Below are 21,673 nucleotides of genomic sequence, written 5' to 3'. Positions count from 1 at the left end.
AATTAATTCAATAATCGAATATCAACCTTTCATATCGACTTTTCTATTCCTTCGCTTATTTTCTTCCTTATTCTCTCGATACTATCTATATTTTTACACATATTTACCCTTTTAATTTAATTTAATTTTAATTATATAAAAAAATATTGTAATCATCAGTCAGAACCTAAAATTTAATGTTAGAGAACTGACGAGATATTATTAAAGACCGGTGGTCTTACGGGGTTTAGTATGTGACCAGAAAAAATTACCGACAATGCAAAGATTTTCTTGCTGTAGGTAAGAAAATCTTTGTACTGTTGGTAATAAAATAATGATTAGATACAATAAAATGCTTATTTTGGCCGCTGAATGAACGTTCAGAACAGTAGAGTGACAGAATCTGTCATTTACCTGCTTTTCGAACCTACTCTTTGTTCAACCAGTCATTTACCGTATATTAAGACGTTATTATTAAGACGTTGATTTTGGAACAGTATTTGTTATGTTCCTTCCTTTGACTCTTATTCTTTTTCGAGTTTAGATATAACATAAACTTTGTCTAAATTTATCATCTAATTTTGTTGATTTTTTGTATATTTTATGTTTTTTCTATTTTCGTGTATGTTGCGTGTTAATTAAAGACAATTATTTATCCTATTTTTAAATAAAAAACTAATATAAAATATCATTATGTACATATTTATTGCAAGTTTGACATAATTGTTATATATAATCATATTTATATATAATTATAGCATTATTATTATTATAATTATTATAATTATAGTTAATATATCTAAAATTCAGTTTTTATTAGTAAAATTCAGATTCAGATGAGCAAATTGTGTTGTTTAAAATTCTAGTTTGGATGACAACGTCATCACATTACGTTATAATTATGCTATTTATTTATGAGATTACTATTATCTATTTATTATATACATATGTATGTATATATGTATGTTTTACATAATGTAAATTATATACAATATATAAAATGTAAATAAATTTTCCAAAATCTATATTTTTCCAAAATATTTTCTTTTACTTATGAAAATTTAAAAAAATTCTATAATAACATAGAAATAATATACGTATAAGGTTTTGATAGTTTCTATAGTGAAAAGTAATCGTGTCGTAGTACAGTCGTGATATATATAGATATGTATAAGTAATGAATCAGTTGATAATAAATCTTTTTTACGATTTATTTGTGTCGTAATGGTTTGATGTAATATAATATAACGACACTCTTCAGATGCAAGTCATGATGTTTATTTGGACGGCGATAATAATGATGATAAAATTAGTATATTCGACAAACATGGTTATCTAAACATTAGTCTTACACTTTCACTTATTTTGAGAGAGAATGGTTTGCCTCATTTCAGCTTTATCTTTACAATTAGTGAAAATTGTCAATTATGCTGATTTTAAAAATGAAGATTTCTTTTATAATAATACTTCATAATAATACTTCAAATTAGAAAACAAACCGATAAGAAAGTATCAAAATAATCTGAGAAATATTAATTGAAAGCTCTTCAATAGTATCTTTCGTAATGAAGCTTTAATTTATTTTTTATTTTTATGAAAAAGAAAATAACAATTTAATATAATTAAATATGTAATTATTTACGATAGAATTATCACTTTACAATTCGTGACTCGTGATCGTTATAGAAGTGAAAATCTACTAAATTTACTTTATTTTAACTTAATTTATATTAACTTTATTTTAATATATTCTTGTATATAAGATTAAACAAATTTATTAAAGTTTATAAGGATGTGACTCCCAGGGAGAATGTCGATAATGTAATTTATAGAATTAATTGTAGTGAATGCGTCGTACATAGGACAGACTAAGAGATAGTTGAAAATGAGAATTAAGGAACATAGGAATAACGTAAAACAACAGAATTTATCAGTCATATCTTTACATCGAATTGAAAAAATCTTGATTTTGCATGGGAAAAAGTTAAAACCTTAGATCATGAAACACATTATTATAAAAGACTCATCGGTGAAACCATTTTTATTAAACAACAAAAACAAGGTCTAAATTTACAAGAAGAATGTGAATTGTTAGATGAAATATATTTTCTATTATTAGACAGTCCTTCAATAATTCAAAATTCTTAACTATCTCTTATTATATTTTATAAACAGAAAGACAAACATGTAAAGATCGACAGTTATATATAAAATCAACACACACCACACATCCTACCAGTTCAATATTAACATCTCATAAATAATAATCAGCTTTAATAAAATCAAAATCAATTTTTAATAGTTAAAACTGGAGTGACACACTAGTAATTCAGTTTTTGTTTTATTATATATTTATGTAAGTAATTTGACAGATGTATTTATTTTTAATTTTATTACTTTGATAGTTATGATAATTTATTATATTTTATAACGAATTTAATGTAAGGTGGCTGAAGACACCAGTTATTGTCAAAACGTCCCATCCAAGAAATTTTGTAAGAAAGGAAATGATATTAAACATTTATTTACTATTGTTCGTAAAGCCGTTATTGCACATATTGTTGATTTTTGTATATAATTTTCGAGTATATTCTCGTATATAGTTTTCAAGGTATAATTAAATAATTGTTAGTTTTAAATATTTTTACAATTTTTTTCGCACATAACAAGATTTGTTCTACAAAAATAGATCAAGAAAGTAGTTTAGCCTTTTTTCCTATAATATATACATACTATCTCTCTAAAATAATTTTATAATAATTCAATCTAAACTAATTTTAATTTTAACTTAAGTTTTGTTAGAGTTTCATCGTAGTATATAAATATTCAAAATTTTAATTTTGACAATCTATGTTAAGATTAAGATTATCAGAGAAAAAAGATCATAAAACTTTACTAAAATAAATTAAGTTACATATTACAGATTTATGGACAAGGGAGGATTAAAATGTAACGAATCGATATGTCCATCTTAATATTATTTATAAACAATATTATAAATGAATAACAAAAAAACAAAAATAGGAATATCTATCGAAGAAAGAGTATGTTTAATGCCAGATAAAGATGCATAAATGAGCATTTTAAGAAATTATAACTAAAAATTTAATAATAAAAATTATTATAAATATTACTTAAGCACAGCAGTCGTTGCAAACGAATTCTCGCAGTAAAAATTGACAATGTAATGATGGATAGTAACTATCCTATAGAAATGATTGTAATCAGAAAATATAGTGTGCATTACGATTATAAATCAGGAATGTTTAAAGATACGTTGCAGGTGATAAAAAAAGATGTAGCACCTTAGAGTATTATAATATAAACAGTAGTTGAAAAGAAGAGAACGTGTGAGCGATTCTAGGAGGAAAGAGAGAAAAAAGCAGATTGAAAAGTTTGATAATGTAATTATAACTTGATTTCTTAATTAAATATAGAGTAGCTCATCCTTACAGCTATTCGGCTTTATTTTGACCTTTACTATATTGTTGTTTAGATATTATACTCTAGATTTACAAATACGAAAAAATGATTTGTAATAAAAAATAATGGATGCGATTGCATTAATTTGTTAGGGTTACAAGACGTGTTTAATAATAGTAGTAACAATATGTTGGAGAACAATTAATAGAAAAAGAAATTGGAAGACGACAATCAAGAATAAGTGGTGTACAGCATTTGAAATAAATGGCTGTTTTACTTTGCGTTTAAGTAATTTCGATTATTGTTGAGATTTTCATGAAAATAATAGTATTCGATTCTCTTCGAAAAATCAGTGTGCGTTTCTTCTGATATGTTCCGCTTTAGCACATAAATATAAGCACATGATAAACATGAATATATTAAAACAGAAAGTCACAATAATGTCAAAATACATAAAAATGATTAAAAAATGATCAAAAAGTGATTTTTTGTAGTTATTTCTCTAGTTCATATTCTCGTCATTTTGACGTTATTACTTGATACTATCGTGATTTTTTGTTCTACTTAGATAAGAACATAAATATAAGACAACAATGTTTAATAAATATAAAAGAGAATGTGAAATCAATATTCTATTGTTTAATAGATATAGCAGTTATATAATTGGCTAATAATCATATGGATATAGAAGATAGACATCAAAAGAGATATTATCTACAAAAACAGGAAATCATATTTATAGCAAATCACTTAGGAAAATTGCGTGACATACAAAAAAGTAATAAAATATGCAAGACTGAACGATTATTGAATATGTCGTATACGTATACGACGTATTCGATAATCGTTCAGTCTTGCATATAACATATTCGAATGATTGTATTGCACTGTATAATGTAAATAAATAATAATAAATCTTTTGTCAAAGATAATTTATAGCCAAAAAAATTCTATTAAGATTATTAAATGTCGGAACAATATGTGAATAATGTTTGAATAACTACGTTTATTTGTTTATATTTTATATTATAGGATATCGAATTGACCAGCAATATTCATTTTTTAAATATTTTTTACTTTTAATTCGTGTTGTGTAGAGAAAAATAGATAAAATATATTTATAAAAATATACAATAAAAATAATTTAAAAATAATTAAAACTAATTAAAAATAATTAAAAATCATTTAAAAATATATTTCATATATATCATTATATTATTATTATTTCTAATATTATTATTATTTCTACATGTATTTGTTTTGTTTTAAAAATCTTCTTATCTCTTATGCAAATGCTAGCAGAGAAAATGACTTTTTGCTACTTAATTATGTTAGATTAGATAGGTTAGGGTCTAATAGTTGTATTGCGTGATATATCATGAGATAATTATACTCCAGCGATGTACAGTCACGGAAGATAGAACATTGCGACTATTTATACAAGCCACAGTCGATCAGTGCACTTCTTAAAGCGAGCTCACATCATGGCTTACTAATAACGGGAAAGCTTTCTTCGCGAACAGTACGAGCAATTAAAGAAACAAGTTATCGATATATCAGACGGTGCACATACTCATAGTGTTCTATTATTATTTGCCACTGTAAGCGTTATTATCTCATGAAGTTCAATACAACTATTTTTATCCTCAAGTAATCTGGTAGTGCGTCTTTTCCTACTTGTATTGTATTAATGAAAATCAGTATAGCTTAGTTCTTTCGAGAAGAATTATCATTAAACAATTGTGCACAAGTTTGTTATGTTTTCAAAAGATTGTTTCAATATTTATTAATATATATTGTATTATTATGTGTGCATAAATCCAATTTATTGTCAGTATACTTTATTCCAATTTAGCATTTTTTACATTTTAATTTTTATGACATAAAACGTATTTATATTCTCTCTCTCTCTTTTCATTGTAGAAGTACTTTAATCTTTAAACAGTTGCTTAGATAATGATATCTGCGGATAATATATGTTATCTAATCATGTTATTTAATGCCACTTTGTCGATAAAATTTCTAATTTAAACAATTTTCTATTCTTAACAAATATTTAATTTTATTTTTAACAAACAAATACAAAAATAGAAATACAGGAAAATAAATTTCCTATTGTATGTAAACATAAATATATTGCACGTAAATATAAACATTTCCTTTAAGAATAAAAGAGAGTTAAAATTTAAACATTCTTTGAATCTAAACATTTTGCATATGTATGTGTTTATTTTTTTTATATTTTAGTAAGTGAGAGGAATAACTGGCTGTTTAATTGTGTTCAATATTTTATAACTAAGATCTAAAAACTATATCTCCGGTAATATGAATGTAAATGATTCAAGAGTAAGTACAAAAACACACATAATTGCGGACATATTATAGTTAATATTTTTATATAATTAACAAGTAACTTACACAAATAATCATTGTCAATATAATATAAAAGTATAGATTGAAAACGCCAAACGTAAATTTGTTATAAAATATGCAAAAATTTGTACTGTGTTTTTTTAAGTAAAGATTTATCTATTATTTTTAGACTTTTACTGTAGAAAATAACATCTACAAAGGAAAAATAACGTCTACGTCTAAAAGTATTGCAGAAATAATGTGGAATAACATTAAAAATCATGGAAATAAAATTGCACAGGTAAGTTAACACTTATATGTAATGTCAATATTGAATGTAGAAAAAGAAAACTTTCAGAGTTAATAATGCGTATATAATACAAATTTGCATAGTAATTTCATAACAAGTAAACATTTTCAAGAAATGACATGGGATATTATATTTTGAAACCACTCAATGGTATTTTAATTATAATAAAATAATTTGTAATAAAATGCACGTTTTATGATTTTAAGACACTCTGTACAATATTAATGTCATAGGTGGATGCATGCACTGAACAAATAGTTACATATGCGGAGTTACAAGCTAAAGTTATAAGATGCGCATTGTGGTTACAAAAACAAGGAATCAAATCTTGCGATGTTGTCAGTCTGTGCACAAGTAATCACCTCAATTCCTTCGTGCCCTGCTTGGCGACAATTTATGTCAACGCGATCTTTAATCCGTGGAACGAGAACATGGATTTGCGTGAGTTATCCTGCAATGACAATTCAGAAACATTGTTACGTTTTATTCGATTAATAATCAGAGATAATATAATTCCAACAACAGCAAATATAATTTAATTTATCTTGAATTCATTAGATTTTATCTTATCCATTATTTAGTTATGCAATAAGATCTATATGTATTATTAATTTTATTTAGTGTTTTTTATTTTTTGTAATTTTATTATGCGCTATTTGTCATTAGGAAACGTGCGTCATTGCATGCGGTTGACTACTCCGAAAGTGATATTCTGCACTGAGAAATCTGTGAACGTTATTTTGAGCGCAATAAAAGAGAGCAACAGCAATCCCATTGTTGTGATTTTCGGCAATCACCCTAACATGATCTCATTTTCCGATATTTTGAGCATGTATAGCGATGCGGAAGTGACGAATTTCCATTATGTCGAGTGCAATGACAAGAAAAAGACCATGTGCATCATGCATTCGTCAGGCACCACGGGGCTGCCGAAAGGTGTTGAATTATCCAATTACGGTTTGTCATATATCAGCGAAGCTAAAGTCGTAGATTTAACCAATACGGTGGTGATTTGGTTTTCATCACTTTATTGGATTACGGGACTGGTGATGAATTTGTTGTCGATCGTGCAGAGTGCTAAAGCAATTCTTTATTCAGAATTCGATGAAGAGATGATATGCTTATTAATTGAAAAATACAAGGTAACAGTTGTAAAGAAAACATATAGTAACACTGTTTTCGATTTTATTATTAATATTTATTATATATAAAAGATAAAAGAGGCAAAAACTCTTTATATAAAAAATGAAAGATTTTTTTATTATTATAAATGCACAAATAATTTAAAATTTATCTCCTTCTCTAACTTCAGAAAAGTGATAACTGAGACATACTTATTACTTTAGTTGTTTTTGCTAAAGACTATTTTATTCGCAAGAATTTTTTAAGGCTCCTGAGTAGTCACCGCGGCCATATTAGAATCGTTATAAGCGAGAAATAATACTTTGAGAATTCTTGCCTGCTATTTTTAAATATAAAAAGATATTTCGATAAAACAAGACTACAGCTCGCTTTAGCACACTTGTAAAATTGTCCGAACATTAAACTTTTCCCTTGACAATTAACAAATAGCCGTAAAATGAGTGTCAAAATAAGCCTACTTACATGGGAAAATACGCGGTTTGACAACTGTCTAAAAAAGTGGAAAATGTTCTTTCCACAGTATATTTCTTGCTAAGCTTAGTTTTCGAACAATTTTACAAGTGTGCTAAAACAATCTATAGTGTTGTTCCATTGAAATACCTTTTTATTTAAAGAGGACACGCAAGAATAATTTGGTTGTCAAAACGTCACTTTCACGCCTAATAGAAAAAAATGCATTTTATATTTTTGCATATATGATAATAATATACTGTAAAAGCATTAATCTTTCTGATTTTGCTATTTAGATAACTACGGTTTTTCTAAGCTCGAGTATGATCAATCGATCTCTCAAAGCGGGTTACATAAAGAAATTTCCATTATCATCTTTAAAAGTCATACTGTTTGGTGGTGGAGCAATTAAACCAAAAATACACGAAGAAATAAGACGTATCTTATCACATGTTAAAATATTACAAACTTTTGGTAAATTATTATTCTAATATAATACAAAATATTATAAATATAAATTATATATATATATATATTTATGTACTTACACATATGCAACAAAAATGAGGCAAAACATCTAACAACGGAACATATAGCGGAAATTCAATTATCTATCCCTCCATTTTAGGAATGACAGAACTTGGTGGAAGCGCGACAATTCAGTGCTCGAATCATAAGAATGGATCTTGCGGAACAGTAATCCAGAATACAGAAATAAAAATCGTGGACTTAGAAAGCGGAAAGGCTTTTGGTCCAAATCAAATAGGAGAACTGTGGATAAAGACAATGTCTCTGATGAATGGCTATTACAGAAATCTTGAAATAACAAAAAAGACTATTGATGAACAAGGTAAAAAAACCTATGTAAGTTCTCATTAGTGTACTGTCCATTTTTCCTGAATGATCTTGGCATATATTGTCAAAATTAAACAATTCTAACAAAAAAAATAATTTAACAAAATGTTTAACAATAATATAATAATAGTAATAATAATAATACCACATGTAATACCATGAAAATAAGTTCAAATTTCTTGTAGGATGGCTGCATTCAGGTGACATTGGTTATTTTGATAAAGATGGGGAACTCTTTATTATAGACAGAATAAAAGATCTTATAAAATACAGAGGATATCAAATCTCACCTAGTGAAATCGAGGATGTCTTATTGTCGCATCCAGGAGTGTCAGAAGTTGCAGTAATAGCAATTCCTCATCCAACAGATGACGAACATCCCATTGCTTATGTCACCAAGATACCGAGAGTCGAGGTACAATCTTGTTGCAAATATGATGAGGCTACAAAGCAATATTTATAAAATAGAAATTTTTAAATTATGATTTATCAAGTGCATCAAAATTTTAAGAGTAAGACACTTCCAAGTAACTATAAAAATTTTTTTAATTTGTTGCCAAGATTGTGTGATTTTTTAAATATACTGAATATATATTATTTTCTAACATAGAATATATAAAATGTTTTATAAAATCAAATATGCTATAATCAAATTGTTGCAATGATCAAATTATGTATCTGTAGGTGACCGAACAAGAATTAATAGACTTGGTAGCAAATAATATGATGGATCAATACAAACTTCGTGGTGGAGTAGTATTTCTGAATGAATTACCTCATACAAGTACAGGAAAAATTGCGAAAAATGAACTAAAAGCTATGTCTAAAAAACTAGTTGTAGAATAAACAAAAGAAACCAATTTATAATTATATTTTGTTATAATTATTATTATAATTATATAATTATATACTTTATATACTATACATAATTATAATTTACTAACATGAATTAATGTAATCTTCGTTGCATTGAGTTACATTTCTGAATACTTTATCATATATAAATTTAGGAAAAATTGCGAAGAAAGAATTAAAAGCTATAGATAAGGAACTAGTTATAGAATAAAAACCTTATGTGCATATCTGTTGTGTAACTTATTATTCTTTCTACCGTCTAATAATTTCCGTCATATTATAGTTTTATGCGTATCCCTCTTACTAGAGAAAATATTTTACGTTTTACGTCTATAAAATATGAATGAATGCAACATAGGTGCAACTTAGACGTTCAATATGCGTTTTCTCAGCACCTCGCGCGATTTTTCTTTGCATAATTTCTTGGAAAAATATTCTAAAGACAGTTGAGTTCAAATCATAATAAGAAACATTATTTTCTGTTCACAATAGTCTGCAAGATTTTATTATGACAGAGATATTAACGTTAGAAAAAGTTCTTGCTTTTCTAAAAGTAGATTTAACGTTTGCTTGTTGCTGGCCACTTCCAGTGAAAGCCACAAAGTCTCAAAAAATTCGTGATAAGATATTTCGATCGTGTTGTTGCTTGAATGGTATGCTAATGTTAATATCGTTATTTTATACATTAAGTCTCGAACATGATAATAAGTTTCTTCTTATGAAAGTGGGTTGCGAGCTGAGCGCCTTTTTACAAGTTCCGATACAGATTACTTTGTTTACGCTTCAGAGTAATCGTTTGCAAGTAAGAAATATTATTTATATTTGCCTGTTTGTATCAACAGAATAAATATTAATTAAAAATAATTTTTTAAAGAAAATAAAATGAAAATAAATCTTAAAAAATTAATTTTTATAAAAAATAAAATTTTCTGTTATTTAATTACAGTTAGCATTATTATTTGAATTTTGTCGTAAATTGAAAAATATTTTAATATTGAATTTTTTGAATACATAATTTCTATTTAAATTAGTTTTTTCTTTGTAGTTTTAAATAAAAAAAATAAGAAAGAATATTTGAAGTCTTGCATAAATGTTAAATAGGTCAACATATATGTAATTATATTACAACAAGAAAAATGAAACAATCCACAGATAAAAATTTGAAAGTAATTAAGGCTCCCGAGTAGTCACCGCGGTCATATTGGAATCGTGATATCTTAAGCGAGGAATAATACTCTGAAAATTCTTGCGAAAATTCATGCCATTTTTAAATAAAAAAAATATATCGATGAAACAAGACTACAGCTCGCTTTAGCACACTTGTAAGATTGTCCAAAAATTAATCTTTTCCCTTGACAGCTTGTTAACACAAATAGCCGTAAAATGAGTGTCAAAATAAGCCTATTTACACGAGAAAACACGTAGTTTGACAGTTGTCTAAAGAAGTGGAAAATGTTCTTTTCACATAGTGTATTCCTTGCTAAACTTAGTTTTCAAACATTTTTACAAGTGTCTTAAAGCGATCTATAAGTAGTGTTGTTTCATTGAAATACCTTTTTATTTAAAAGTGGCACGCAAGAATAATTTGGCTGTCAAAACGTCACTTCAAATGTCACTTTCACGTCTAATAGAAAAAAAAGAAACAGACAATGCGAGATAAAAAGAGAGAGGAATAATGACTTGGTTCTTATTCCTACTGCAGTTATGTTTATCGCCACCGTTTTCTCAGCGACTACTTGGGAACCTTAAAAATTAAAATTTTGTTAAATTTAAAGACATACATTCTTTTATAAATTTCTTAAGATCATCAATTTTAATTTTAATTTTACCTAAAAATAAGAATAGTCGATTTAATGTAATGTCAAAGTACATACACTGTTCAGAGAAAGGTAGATTTACATATAAAGTCTCTTTAGATTCTTCAAAAATTCTTTAATCCATTAACAGTAGAGGGTTGATTTTGACTACGTATTAAATATATAATATGTTTCTAACAATCGTTATATTTTATTTTATATTTATTCATTATGTTATTTTTATATAATATATTTTACATTTTATATAATTATATAAGTGACATAACGTAAATAAACAATCAAATCAGGCTAATAACTAATAAATGTCTAATATAAGTTTAATTAGATCCAAGGTCGCTGGGCAACTTTAAGTTTTTCAGAAATTTTATAAAAAAATAGATTTTTATTTCCAAAAATAGAAGGATTAAAAAATTTGCATTTGAAAAGATCAATTGCAATATATTTTTTAAATTGTGCGCATATACATATAATTTATTATTTATTATTTATACATATATATAATATATTATAATATAATATAATATAATATTTTTTAAATTATATATATGTATATAGCTTGTAATTATATTATAAAATTATTTTGTGAAATAATTAGAAAAATAAAATATAAAATTGTGGGAATGTTAAATATCATTTACAACTTTGTAAGTACCAGAATAAATAAGGTTACAAGAAATAATATAATATGCGCTTTTGTGTGTAAATAAATTTTAGACATTTAAAATTTTTATTTCGTAAGTATGTTGCATCAAAGAATTAAGAAGCATTAAGAAATGACTTTTTATAATATATTTATTTATTGTGTCTATCATTTTTATAGCTTATGTTTTTGTAACAAAAACAATAAAAGATCTGAATTTTGTTAAAATATAATAAACATATATATTAAGACATTTGATAACTTGTTTTAAAAGAATAACATCTTATTACACTTGGAATAATATTTTGTAGATTATTATTTTAATTTAATAAGATAATAATAAAAGAATATGATAAGATTATTTGATGTATATAATTTTGGCTATTTTTTCAGATCTTCTGATCTACTGTGACACAAATATTAAGCTATTATTATGCAAGATATCAATTTATATTTTTATGACAAATTTCTTCTAATATTGAGAAACATCAAGAAATGGATTTATATGTCAAAATGCAATAAACATTTCACACACAGTGGATAGTTAATACATAGTAAAAAAATATATATGGTGGTTACATGACCAATGACTTAGAAAATATTTCAATCAAATTATTAGAAAATATTTCTGTTAAGTTTTATTCTTTAATCTTCTCATTTAACTTTTTGTTGATACTTTTGTTGATTTAATTACTTAAAATTTATCAAGAGATTAACTTGATCATTTCAAACTTTTTGAGGAATACAAATAAAAAGTTTTTAATAAAATTTTTAATAAAATTTCATCAATTCCATTACATTTTCAATATCTTACATTTTGTATGTAAACTTTTTTTTTCTATGTCTATCTATTTTATTTTACTTTTATTATCAAAATTCAAAAGTTACCTTTTTTTACGGCTGGTTTCCATATCTAAAGGTCTGTTAGCGACCAAGTACTGGCAATGAGACTGACATATGCTGTGTAGAATGTAAACATTTGATTATTACTGTGGGAGATGAATGGCGTACGAAGTAACGCACTGTTGCGTACGTGCGTCCAGCTGTTGTTAGGCAAATTGAATTTTTTGCGCATGTGCGTGGTGATAGTAACAGTTTAATACAACAGCATATACATCTAGGAAATGTTATAATATTTATCATATATGTTATTTATTATAAATAATATTGTTATGTTACATCTCGGAGATTTTTGTTTACAAAAGTAATTATTTTAAATTAAACTATTTTACATTTATGCAAACTTCAATATATATATATATATAACAAATGTTTAAAAAAATAAATAGCATGTAAGAAAAAAAAAATATGTATGTGTAGGATGTCTTTAAGATAAATTCTGTTTAATATGATTGCACGATTTAAGATACGAAAAATGTATAAAAGATTTCTTTTATTATTTTTAATGAAAAAATTTGATAAGGCAAAAACTTTTTTCTTAATTTTTAACGTTATATATCTAAGTTATTATATTTTTAAAATAAAATATTATATTTTAATAAAAGATCCACTCTTTCATTCAACATTTTTAGTCCAATAATGAATATTATAACTGATGATTTCAATTACTTTTAAAAATTGCCTAGCATTTTTTAATAAAACTGTATTAAAAATACATTTGATGATATTATTTTTTACTTACGTACATACACAAATAAATAAAATGTAATAGAGATTTTGTTTCTTACACATCTGTTTCAATAATTTCTCCATTCTTCTGTGATCTTAGATTATTATTTCTAATAAATTTTTTAAATTCACTTTTTTTATGCTTTTATGGTATTAAAATAGAAATATAAAATTCTATATTAAAAAGAAGATAATTTTAATATAATATTGAAAAATAAAAAACAAATTTTTTTTGCATTCTAAAAAGTAGCAAAGAAAGTTTCTTACATCTTTTATCGTTTAGTAGGTTTTTTAAACGGTATTTATCTAAAAATATCCTATATAAATCATTATGATGAATACATAAATATATCATCATTATAATGCTGGCTGATATATCAGATAAAAAATATTACATCTTTTATATTATATGTATATTTGTGTAGGTTATAATATACGAAATGGAAAATTATATTCAGCAAGCAAATGCAGAAGAGAAGAATATATTTCAAAAGTATATTGATAAATGCAAATTATTTTACGGAATAACATTAAGCTGGATAACTATAACTGCTGTCGCTATGGTTTTTGGACCACTATTGCTACCTCAATCCTTTCCAATCGAAGTAGAATACCCATTTTATGTGGGCCAACAACCGCTAAAAACTGTCATTTACCTGCATCATGCGATGGTTATATATCAAAGTTATGTACAAGTATGTAGCAATGTCTTTGTAGCTGTTCTACTTTGGTTTGTAGCGGCAAGATTTGAAATTTTGTCTAACGAATTTCGAAAAGTTACAAGTTCCTCGGAGTTTAAAATCTGCATACAACTACATCAACAGCTCTTACGGTGAGATATAAAATATTATGGCAGTATAACTATTGTTTTTAAGATTAAAATTTAATATGACTTCAGTGAGGGAAACTAGAAATTTTAAAAATAATATATAATGTCAATAATAGTAAAAATTAATTATCTAAATTGTCTAAATTTCTTTTTATTTCAAAATATAAAATATCGCAATGTTTTCTATTTTTGCTGTTCGTTGCCAATTTCAAACAAAAATGAAGAAACTGAAAATCGATTATAGATATGCAAAAGATGTTACTTTGGCGATCCGATATATAACATTATCATCAATAGGATTTAGCACTGTAGCAGTAGTATTCAGTGGTCTTACTTTTTTGAGTGTGAGTTATATCTATTTTATTTATTTATCGTATTTTGCTTAATATTGAACAAATGTTTTGCTTAAAAATCTGATTGAAGAGATAAAAGCTAAGATGCGAATTTTTCATTGTATAAACACGTACAACACGTGTCTATTTAATTAATAATATTTACATGTAACACACACATACATGCAATTTAAATATTATATTTGTAATTATTATTTATTTACAAAAATTGGTTTATTAGACTACAACTATTTATGAACACTAAACAATTCTCTCTTTTTTTCTTATATTTTAAATTTAATAACTTTAATATTTTATATTGTGTCAGCAGAAATGCATTATTGATATTATAATATTATTTTGTATAGCGACAACCATTAACTGTAAAGACCCAATTTTTGACTGTTGGCGCATCTGCACTTGTAGAAGTTTTTGTCTGTGCGTGGCCAGCTGATTATGTTTTGAATATGGTAAGATATAACAAATATGTAAGAAAAGGATATATATATATATATATATATATATATATATATATATATATATATATATAATAAAAGAATATATATAATAACATATAATAAAATTGATATCAAAATAATTTGCAGCAAAACATAATATAAATGTACGCATGCACAATTTTTTTCTATATGAAATATTGTGTGCATGTGATAACTATAATGATTAGCTTTATTATAGAAAAGCATACATGTTATGCCGTTGATCTTTATTTAAATTTAAAATAATGCGTTTTTGTAGTATTATAACCAAGATATAGCTTTATATTTTAGAGCAATAAAGTTGGCCAAGCTGCGTATGAATCGTTATGGTATAAAAAAAAAATATCTTTACAAAAAGACTTATTATACATTGTATTGCGTTGTCAACAACCCGTAACTGTAACTGTACCATGCATGCTACCGACTCTTTCACTTAATTACTATGCTTCTGTAAGTGATATCACATCCTACAATATTCATGGATAATTTATTGTGACACAATCCCGATAATTTTGGCGATATAATTTAACAAATATTTCTAGTCATTTTTTGCAGCAAAATACAACGCAATAGTTCTCAAAGTAGAGGATTTTGTTTTTGAAGTATAAGTATTATTATTTATACTATAAAAAATAAATTTCTGTATAGAGAAAATTTTTTTACTTATAATAAATAAAATTATAAAATTAAAAAAATTATTTATGTGTAAAATTAATTATGTAAGAAATTAATTTAATCTATGTGTTTTCAGGAACTCTCTGTATAAATTTCTGTTCGAATTTAATTAACAATTAACTTATTTAAATAACAAGTACAAATCGTTTATTCGCTTTATTAGGTTAATATAAAAATAAATTAAAAAATTTACAAGTTCTATGTTTATAATTCGTGTCAATCTTCTTAAATGTACATCCTATCAAAAATAAATGCGTGAACGAAAAAGGAATAGAGTTTTTTCCGTTCCATCCTTATTATTTAACCTAACACATCTATTTTAAAATTTTTAATTCTCTCCTCTTCTCTCTTCTTCTTCTTTTCTCTTTTAATTTTATATAATATAGATACAAATATATGATATATATATATATATAATATATATATATATATATATATATATATACATATATATGATATAGATAAAAATAATATTAAAATAAGAGCTATAATTTTTATTTCATTTTCTATTATATTGTTTTATTTTATTATTAATTTGAAAATAAAAAGCTGCTTTTTGTTTTTATTATCAACTTCTCTGCATTTAAATTACCTTCAGAAAACATTATATTATCATGTGTTATCGCCAAAATTATCAAAATTTCTTCTCTAGTGTTAATTAATGTTTTTTTTTAAGTATATTAGTATATACTTCTGTATGAATAGATTTAAGTAGATAATCAATAGTTAATATATATATTACCTAAATTTAAAATAATTTATAATTGTTAGTAATTTTTATAATCATTTTAATAATAAATATAATAATTGACTAAATATTTATATTTGACAGTATTTATCGACTACGTTTTCCTATTTGACAACTTTTCGAATAATTTTCGACGTAGAAGATGGGCTAGAAATATAATAGATTGTACGTATTTTGCTTTTCTAATGTAAAATAATATATTGTAAGTATGTAGTGTATACACTGTTAGTATTTAGTATTTGGTATTAAATTTATATTATATAATTTGACATAACACGATAAAATATTCTTCAAAATATTTGTTTTTACGTATTGTTCAAAATTCTATATAAATGAATATGTTTGTATACATGTTATCAAAAAATATTTCGATATAATATATAATGTTACATAATCCGTATCTATCTTTGAACTGCAACAAATATGCAATATTAGAAGTTGATAGTAAATATTATATAATTCTGCCAAGACTCCTATTTTTTTCCTATTTTATTTTTCGAATATAACTTTCCTATCTAATCCAATTACTCTTTCTCTTATAATAAAATAATAATTATTTCTATTATTATAATTTATGTTATGATGGATCCAACTAATATAAATATTTTCTTTTTTCATCTTGTAATATATTGTGACCAAGAATTCTAAGAATGGTTTTTCATTATGCAAAAAAATTAATTGATTTAATTTTAATATCTTGTTTTCTTAATGGAAACCCTTTCTTGCAAATAATTAAAATCACGAACTAAATAATCGGCATCGTCGAAATAGAAGAAATCAAAGGGTCCTGACTCGAATTTTATTTTAAATTAAAAAGTTGATCTGAATTGAAGAAGTATCGATCGGAGAAAATCTTTCCTCGACAGTCAAATTTGGCTTATTGTTAGAATATGCGACAGATTACGAGACCTGATTCAATTTTCTTCTCCTTCTTCTTCTTTACACTTCTTAAATATTTCTCTCAAAATTTCATTATCTATCGGTTTCACGACCCCTTCTCTCTCCTCTAGTTGTTACATCCAGATCTGTCAGTCTGGACAACACTTGCAAAAATCTTATTTTCTTTAAATAGAAAAGATGTTAAGTATACATAATTATCAGCTTTACATTAACTTGTATTATATAAGCACATTATTCTTAAAAAATGTATATATATATATATATATATATATATATATATAATTAAAGTATTATATTTTAATATATATATAATATACATATACCTATATCTGACAATAGTATTGCTTGTTCTTTTTTAAATTAAACGACAAAGTAATAAAAGACGGTTTAAATGATGAGTTAAATTGATGTTACTCTTATACGTGCAATTAAAGACTATCATGATAAAATAGAATGCGAATCATAAAATAAACGACTTTGTCTATTAATTAATTTTTACGTAATAACTGTCATAAATACACGCAAATTTTTCTTATTAAAATAATTGGCTCATTAAAATAATTGGCCATTAAGTAAAATCAATGATAATTTAGTTGCTCCGTATTATCTACATATATAGACATATAGCATACAAATATTTGATAGCCAATACGCTTGAGAAATCGTATATGTGTGCATTTCTTTGCGAAATTTTTCTTTTTAGCAACATTTTGCAAAAGTAATATTTGTGTAAATTTTGATAAAATTAAAATTGTTATATTTTTGCACTTATTGCTATATGTAGTGTCGTGTATAATTCACAAGATTTTAAGTGTGTGTGATATTACAAGTGCCTTCATGGAATACGACAAATTATTACATATATTACACATATGCGGATTGTTTACTACTATTTGGCCATTAGATTCTAAAGCTGGCAAATTTAAGACTTTTTCTTATAATCTTTTGTGGTTTATTTATACGTTAAATATGATAATTCAATATTATTTAATGACCAAAAGTATACTTCCTGAATATCGAAAAGATTTTATCAATACAATGAAGACATTGGTAGAATTGATATTTAACACGGAAGTAATATTTAATATTCTTTATTGTAGAATGCAAAGAAAGCGATTGCAGGTTAATATATCATGTAACTTAACTTTATTATAGTTTATTTCTCATTTATAGTAAAAAAACTCAATTAGAGATAAAATCAGATTTTACACTTTTAATTATAATTTTTTTACTTTTAGAATAAAAAAATATCTTTCTATACAAATATATAAATTTATATTATGTTATTCAAATAATATTTATATATAATGAAAAAGCAACAAATATTTCAAAAATAGAGATTTTAGAAGAAAATGTTTTAAAGCCAGACACAAATTAAACATGATGTATTTTATTTAAAATTTGTTTAATTTTCAAAATGTCTAACACTCATAATATTAAACACAAAAATATTTAATAAAAATAAGGTTTTCTATTTAAAAAATTTAAGATATATAACTATTATATAATTTTAACTATTTTTAATTATTATATAATTTTTACAAAGTAATTCAAGGTCAAAATGATACAACTGCTAAATAGGACACATTATGTTCTATGATTTTTATTTAAATTATTTTTTTAATCTTTAGTCTTGAAATATTAGAGCGTATTATTGTTTTTTTCTTAGCCTGTATGTTAAAACATGAAATACTCAATCTTTAGTTCTTAATTTTTATATATTATGTAGCATAATTTTGCATGGATTCTTTGTTAAATTTATAATTAATGTACAATATAATGTGTTGTAATCGGTTTTGCAGAAATTGTTGTTCGAGATAGAGCAACCTGATAAAACATGGATGCCATATGAAAAAATTGTATGGTTGAAATTTATGCATCATACACGTATGAAATACTTTTCTATAGTGATATCATATCTCACGTCTTCATGTATACTCATTCTCTTGCCATTGATAACGGATCGATATTTACCACTTAATGTCGTGTATTCTTTTCCGATATCCAAGCCATGGATTTATTGCGCGGCTTATATTCATCATATATTTTCAATTAAACAGGCATCTGTTACGATAATCCTCGACTTGATGGTAATCTCTACAATGTGGCATGCTACTTTTAAATTTAATTTGTTGGGTAATCAAATGCGTTCTGTATTTACTATTAATAAACTTCGAGCTTCTATAATAATGTATCAAAATATATTCAAGTAAGTTAATATTATTTCATAATAGTTTTTTAAATATTTTATATATATATATATATTATTATTCATTGTAAGGGAAATATGGTAATTATTGAAATCGTGAGATAGTTTGTTGAGCTAAATAATTACCTATTATTTGAGTCAATAACATTTTCTAAATCGAAGCCGCAATTTTCGAATTTAAGTTTATTCATTTAACATTAGTCTCATATGAGTTTTTTACTTAAATACATTCTTTTTTGATTATTCTGTATACAAACCTATTGATACAAAAGCTGCTAAAAATCAATGTATGAAAATTTTTAATAATAAATCGATGTAGAATAATTTTTAATTATATATTAAAACATCAAGGGATTAATTAAGACCTCAAAATAGAAAAAAAAAGTTATAAATAACATTATATGTATGCTTTAGTTTTTTCAGTACAATAAACAAAATATTAGACGTATCCTTTACTAACATAAGTTACAGTCATGAATTTTTCTTATTATCTTGTTTATTAAAAAGTTAAAATCGTTATATTACATAAGAATAAATACATTTTTTTGATACATTTTTATATATATATTTTATGTCAATAAAATCTTAAAATCTATTTATATAAAAAATTATGAACAATTTAATTTAAATAAAAATGTGTTAAAATAAAACTTGAATTGAAATTTCGAAAATTGCAGCTCTTGTTAAAATTTTATTGATTACATTTTGTCTTTTTAAATCGATAATTTTTGTCTTATTTATTTTTCTGTTAAAAGCAATGAAGATATTTTAAATGATCAAATTAGCTAAAATAATATAGCATATATTAATTTTATATATTAATATTATAAGCGTATAATTAATTAAAATATTATTATTATTTATAAATTATGATATTTTATCTTTTAATTTAGCTACGTAAGAGAAATCGACTATATTGCAAGTTATATACTTCTCAAATTGACGATTGTTGCTTCTATGTATATAATAACTTGTGGTCTGCTGATTTTAAATGTGAGTATTCAATATTTAATATGTTCTCTAGTTAGTATTAATTAGAGGGAATCGGTATTATATATATAATCCTATATATTGTATATATATATATATATATATATATATATATATATAAATAAATATTTCTTAAAAAGTGTTTTTATATAGAAATAAATTATATTAAAGATTGCTTTTTCCATTTACATGCTAAAGATACGTCTGTTTTATATATATGTATATATCTATATACCATATATTTCGGTTTTTTTTACCTTATAATCAAGTACAGCGGAATTTTTATTTAACACAATAATTTGTTAAGAAACAGCCAATTTTGAAAGTTATTTAAAACCGTGACAATATGTTATCAAGTGTTTCGAGAAAAGGAAAAAATTACACAATATAATGATAATTTTTATCATTAAATTAAATTACGTTATATACGTATATTTTGAAATTTATATGTCTATAATCCGATTTAAAACAAAATTAACCAGTATTTTCATCTTCGCAACATAGATTATTAACGATAAGGCTTACTATAAATTATTATCTTTTGATTTTTTCAAAATGCAAAAAATCCTGTCAATTCGCAAAAGAATGAATTTCAACTTTTGAATGTAATATATATGTCGTAGGCAAATGGTTATTTTAGGAAAATAGCTTTTGACTAGGCAAATGGTTATCTGGCTGTACTGTCAGTCTTGGTAGTTTCTGCGCTCTCAAGTTTTGTCATAATTTTTGATGGGAATGGGGCTTCGCCCCGTTCCCCTATGCTTAGATGGAAACCTAAGTGTTCTTTTCCAAAATGTACTTTTTAGTACGTACACGCCAGATAGCATTTGCCTAGTCAAAAGCTATTTTCCTAAAATAACCATTTGCCTACGACATATACATACATACATTGATTATGATTAAAGCAATTTTTTTTCCTGTTACATTTATTCTATAATTTATATTTTAATTATTGTAAGCTCTGTCATATTATTATAATTTTATATGAATTGCAGAATGCGCCTTTTGTGGAAATAAGTTTGTTTCTGATGATCACTTCT

At 24.6% G+C, this 21,673-nt stretch overlaps 2 protein-coding genes across 5 annotated transcripts; both read left to right on the top strand.

Moving 5' to 3' along the window:
• The first annotated feature begins 4,825 nt into the window (after positions 1 to 4,825).
• On the top strand, positions 4,826 to 9,379 carry LOC140674905 (luciferin 4-monooxygenase-like). 4 transcript variants are annotated; one of them, XM_072908847.1, is made up of 9 exons: positions 4,828 to 5,060; positions 5,650 to 5,748; positions 5,945 to 6,055; positions 6,298 to 6,505; positions 6,731 to 7,206; positions 7,954 to 8,131; positions 8,286 to 8,507; positions 8,698 to 8,927; positions 9,197 to 9,379. In XM_072908847.1, exons 2-9 carry the CDS (start codon positions 5,728 to 5,730, stop codon positions 9,356 to 9,358), a joined length of 1,608 nt encoding a protein of 535 aa, XP_072764948.1. In that variant the 5' UTR covers positions 4,828 to 5,060; positions 5,650 to 5,727; the 3' UTR covers positions 9,359 to 9,379. The 4 variants fall into 4 exon arrangements, with proteins under 4 accessions (XP_072764968.1, XP_072764948.1, XP_072764959.1 ...); XM_072908858.1 differs by having other exon boundaries at positions 4,828 to 5,063; XM_072908838.1 differs by having other exon boundaries at positions 4,829 to 5,003.
• A 428-nt stretch (positions 9,380 to 9,807) lies between these two features.
• LOC140674924 (odorant receptor 13a-like) lies at positions 9,808 to 16,700 on the top strand. The gene is made up of 6 exons (XM_072908875.1): positions 9,808 to 10,169; positions 13,879 to 14,285; positions 14,527 to 14,626; positions 14,983 to 15,084; positions 15,403 to 15,561; positions 16,619 to 16,700. Exons 1-6 carry the CDS (start codon positions 9,876 to 9,878, stop codon positions 16,691 to 16,693), a joined length of 1,137 nt encoding a protein of 378 aa, XP_072764976.1. The 5' UTR covers positions 9,808 to 9,875; the 3' UTR covers positions 16,694 to 16,700.
• The last annotated feature ends 4,973 nt before the right edge of the window (positions 16,701 to 21,673 follow it).

This window comes from Anoplolepis gracilipes, chromosome 2, assembly GCF_047496725.1.
Source record: "Anoplolepis gracilipes chromosome 2, ASM4749672v1, whole genome shotgun sequence".
Taxonomy (NCBI): Eukaryota; Metazoa; Arthropoda; class Insecta; order Hymenoptera; family Formicidae; genus Anoplolepis; species Anoplolepis gracilipes.
The sequence above is the reverse complement of the archived record's forward strand: the minus strand, read 5'-3'. Positions and strand labels throughout refer to the sequence as shown.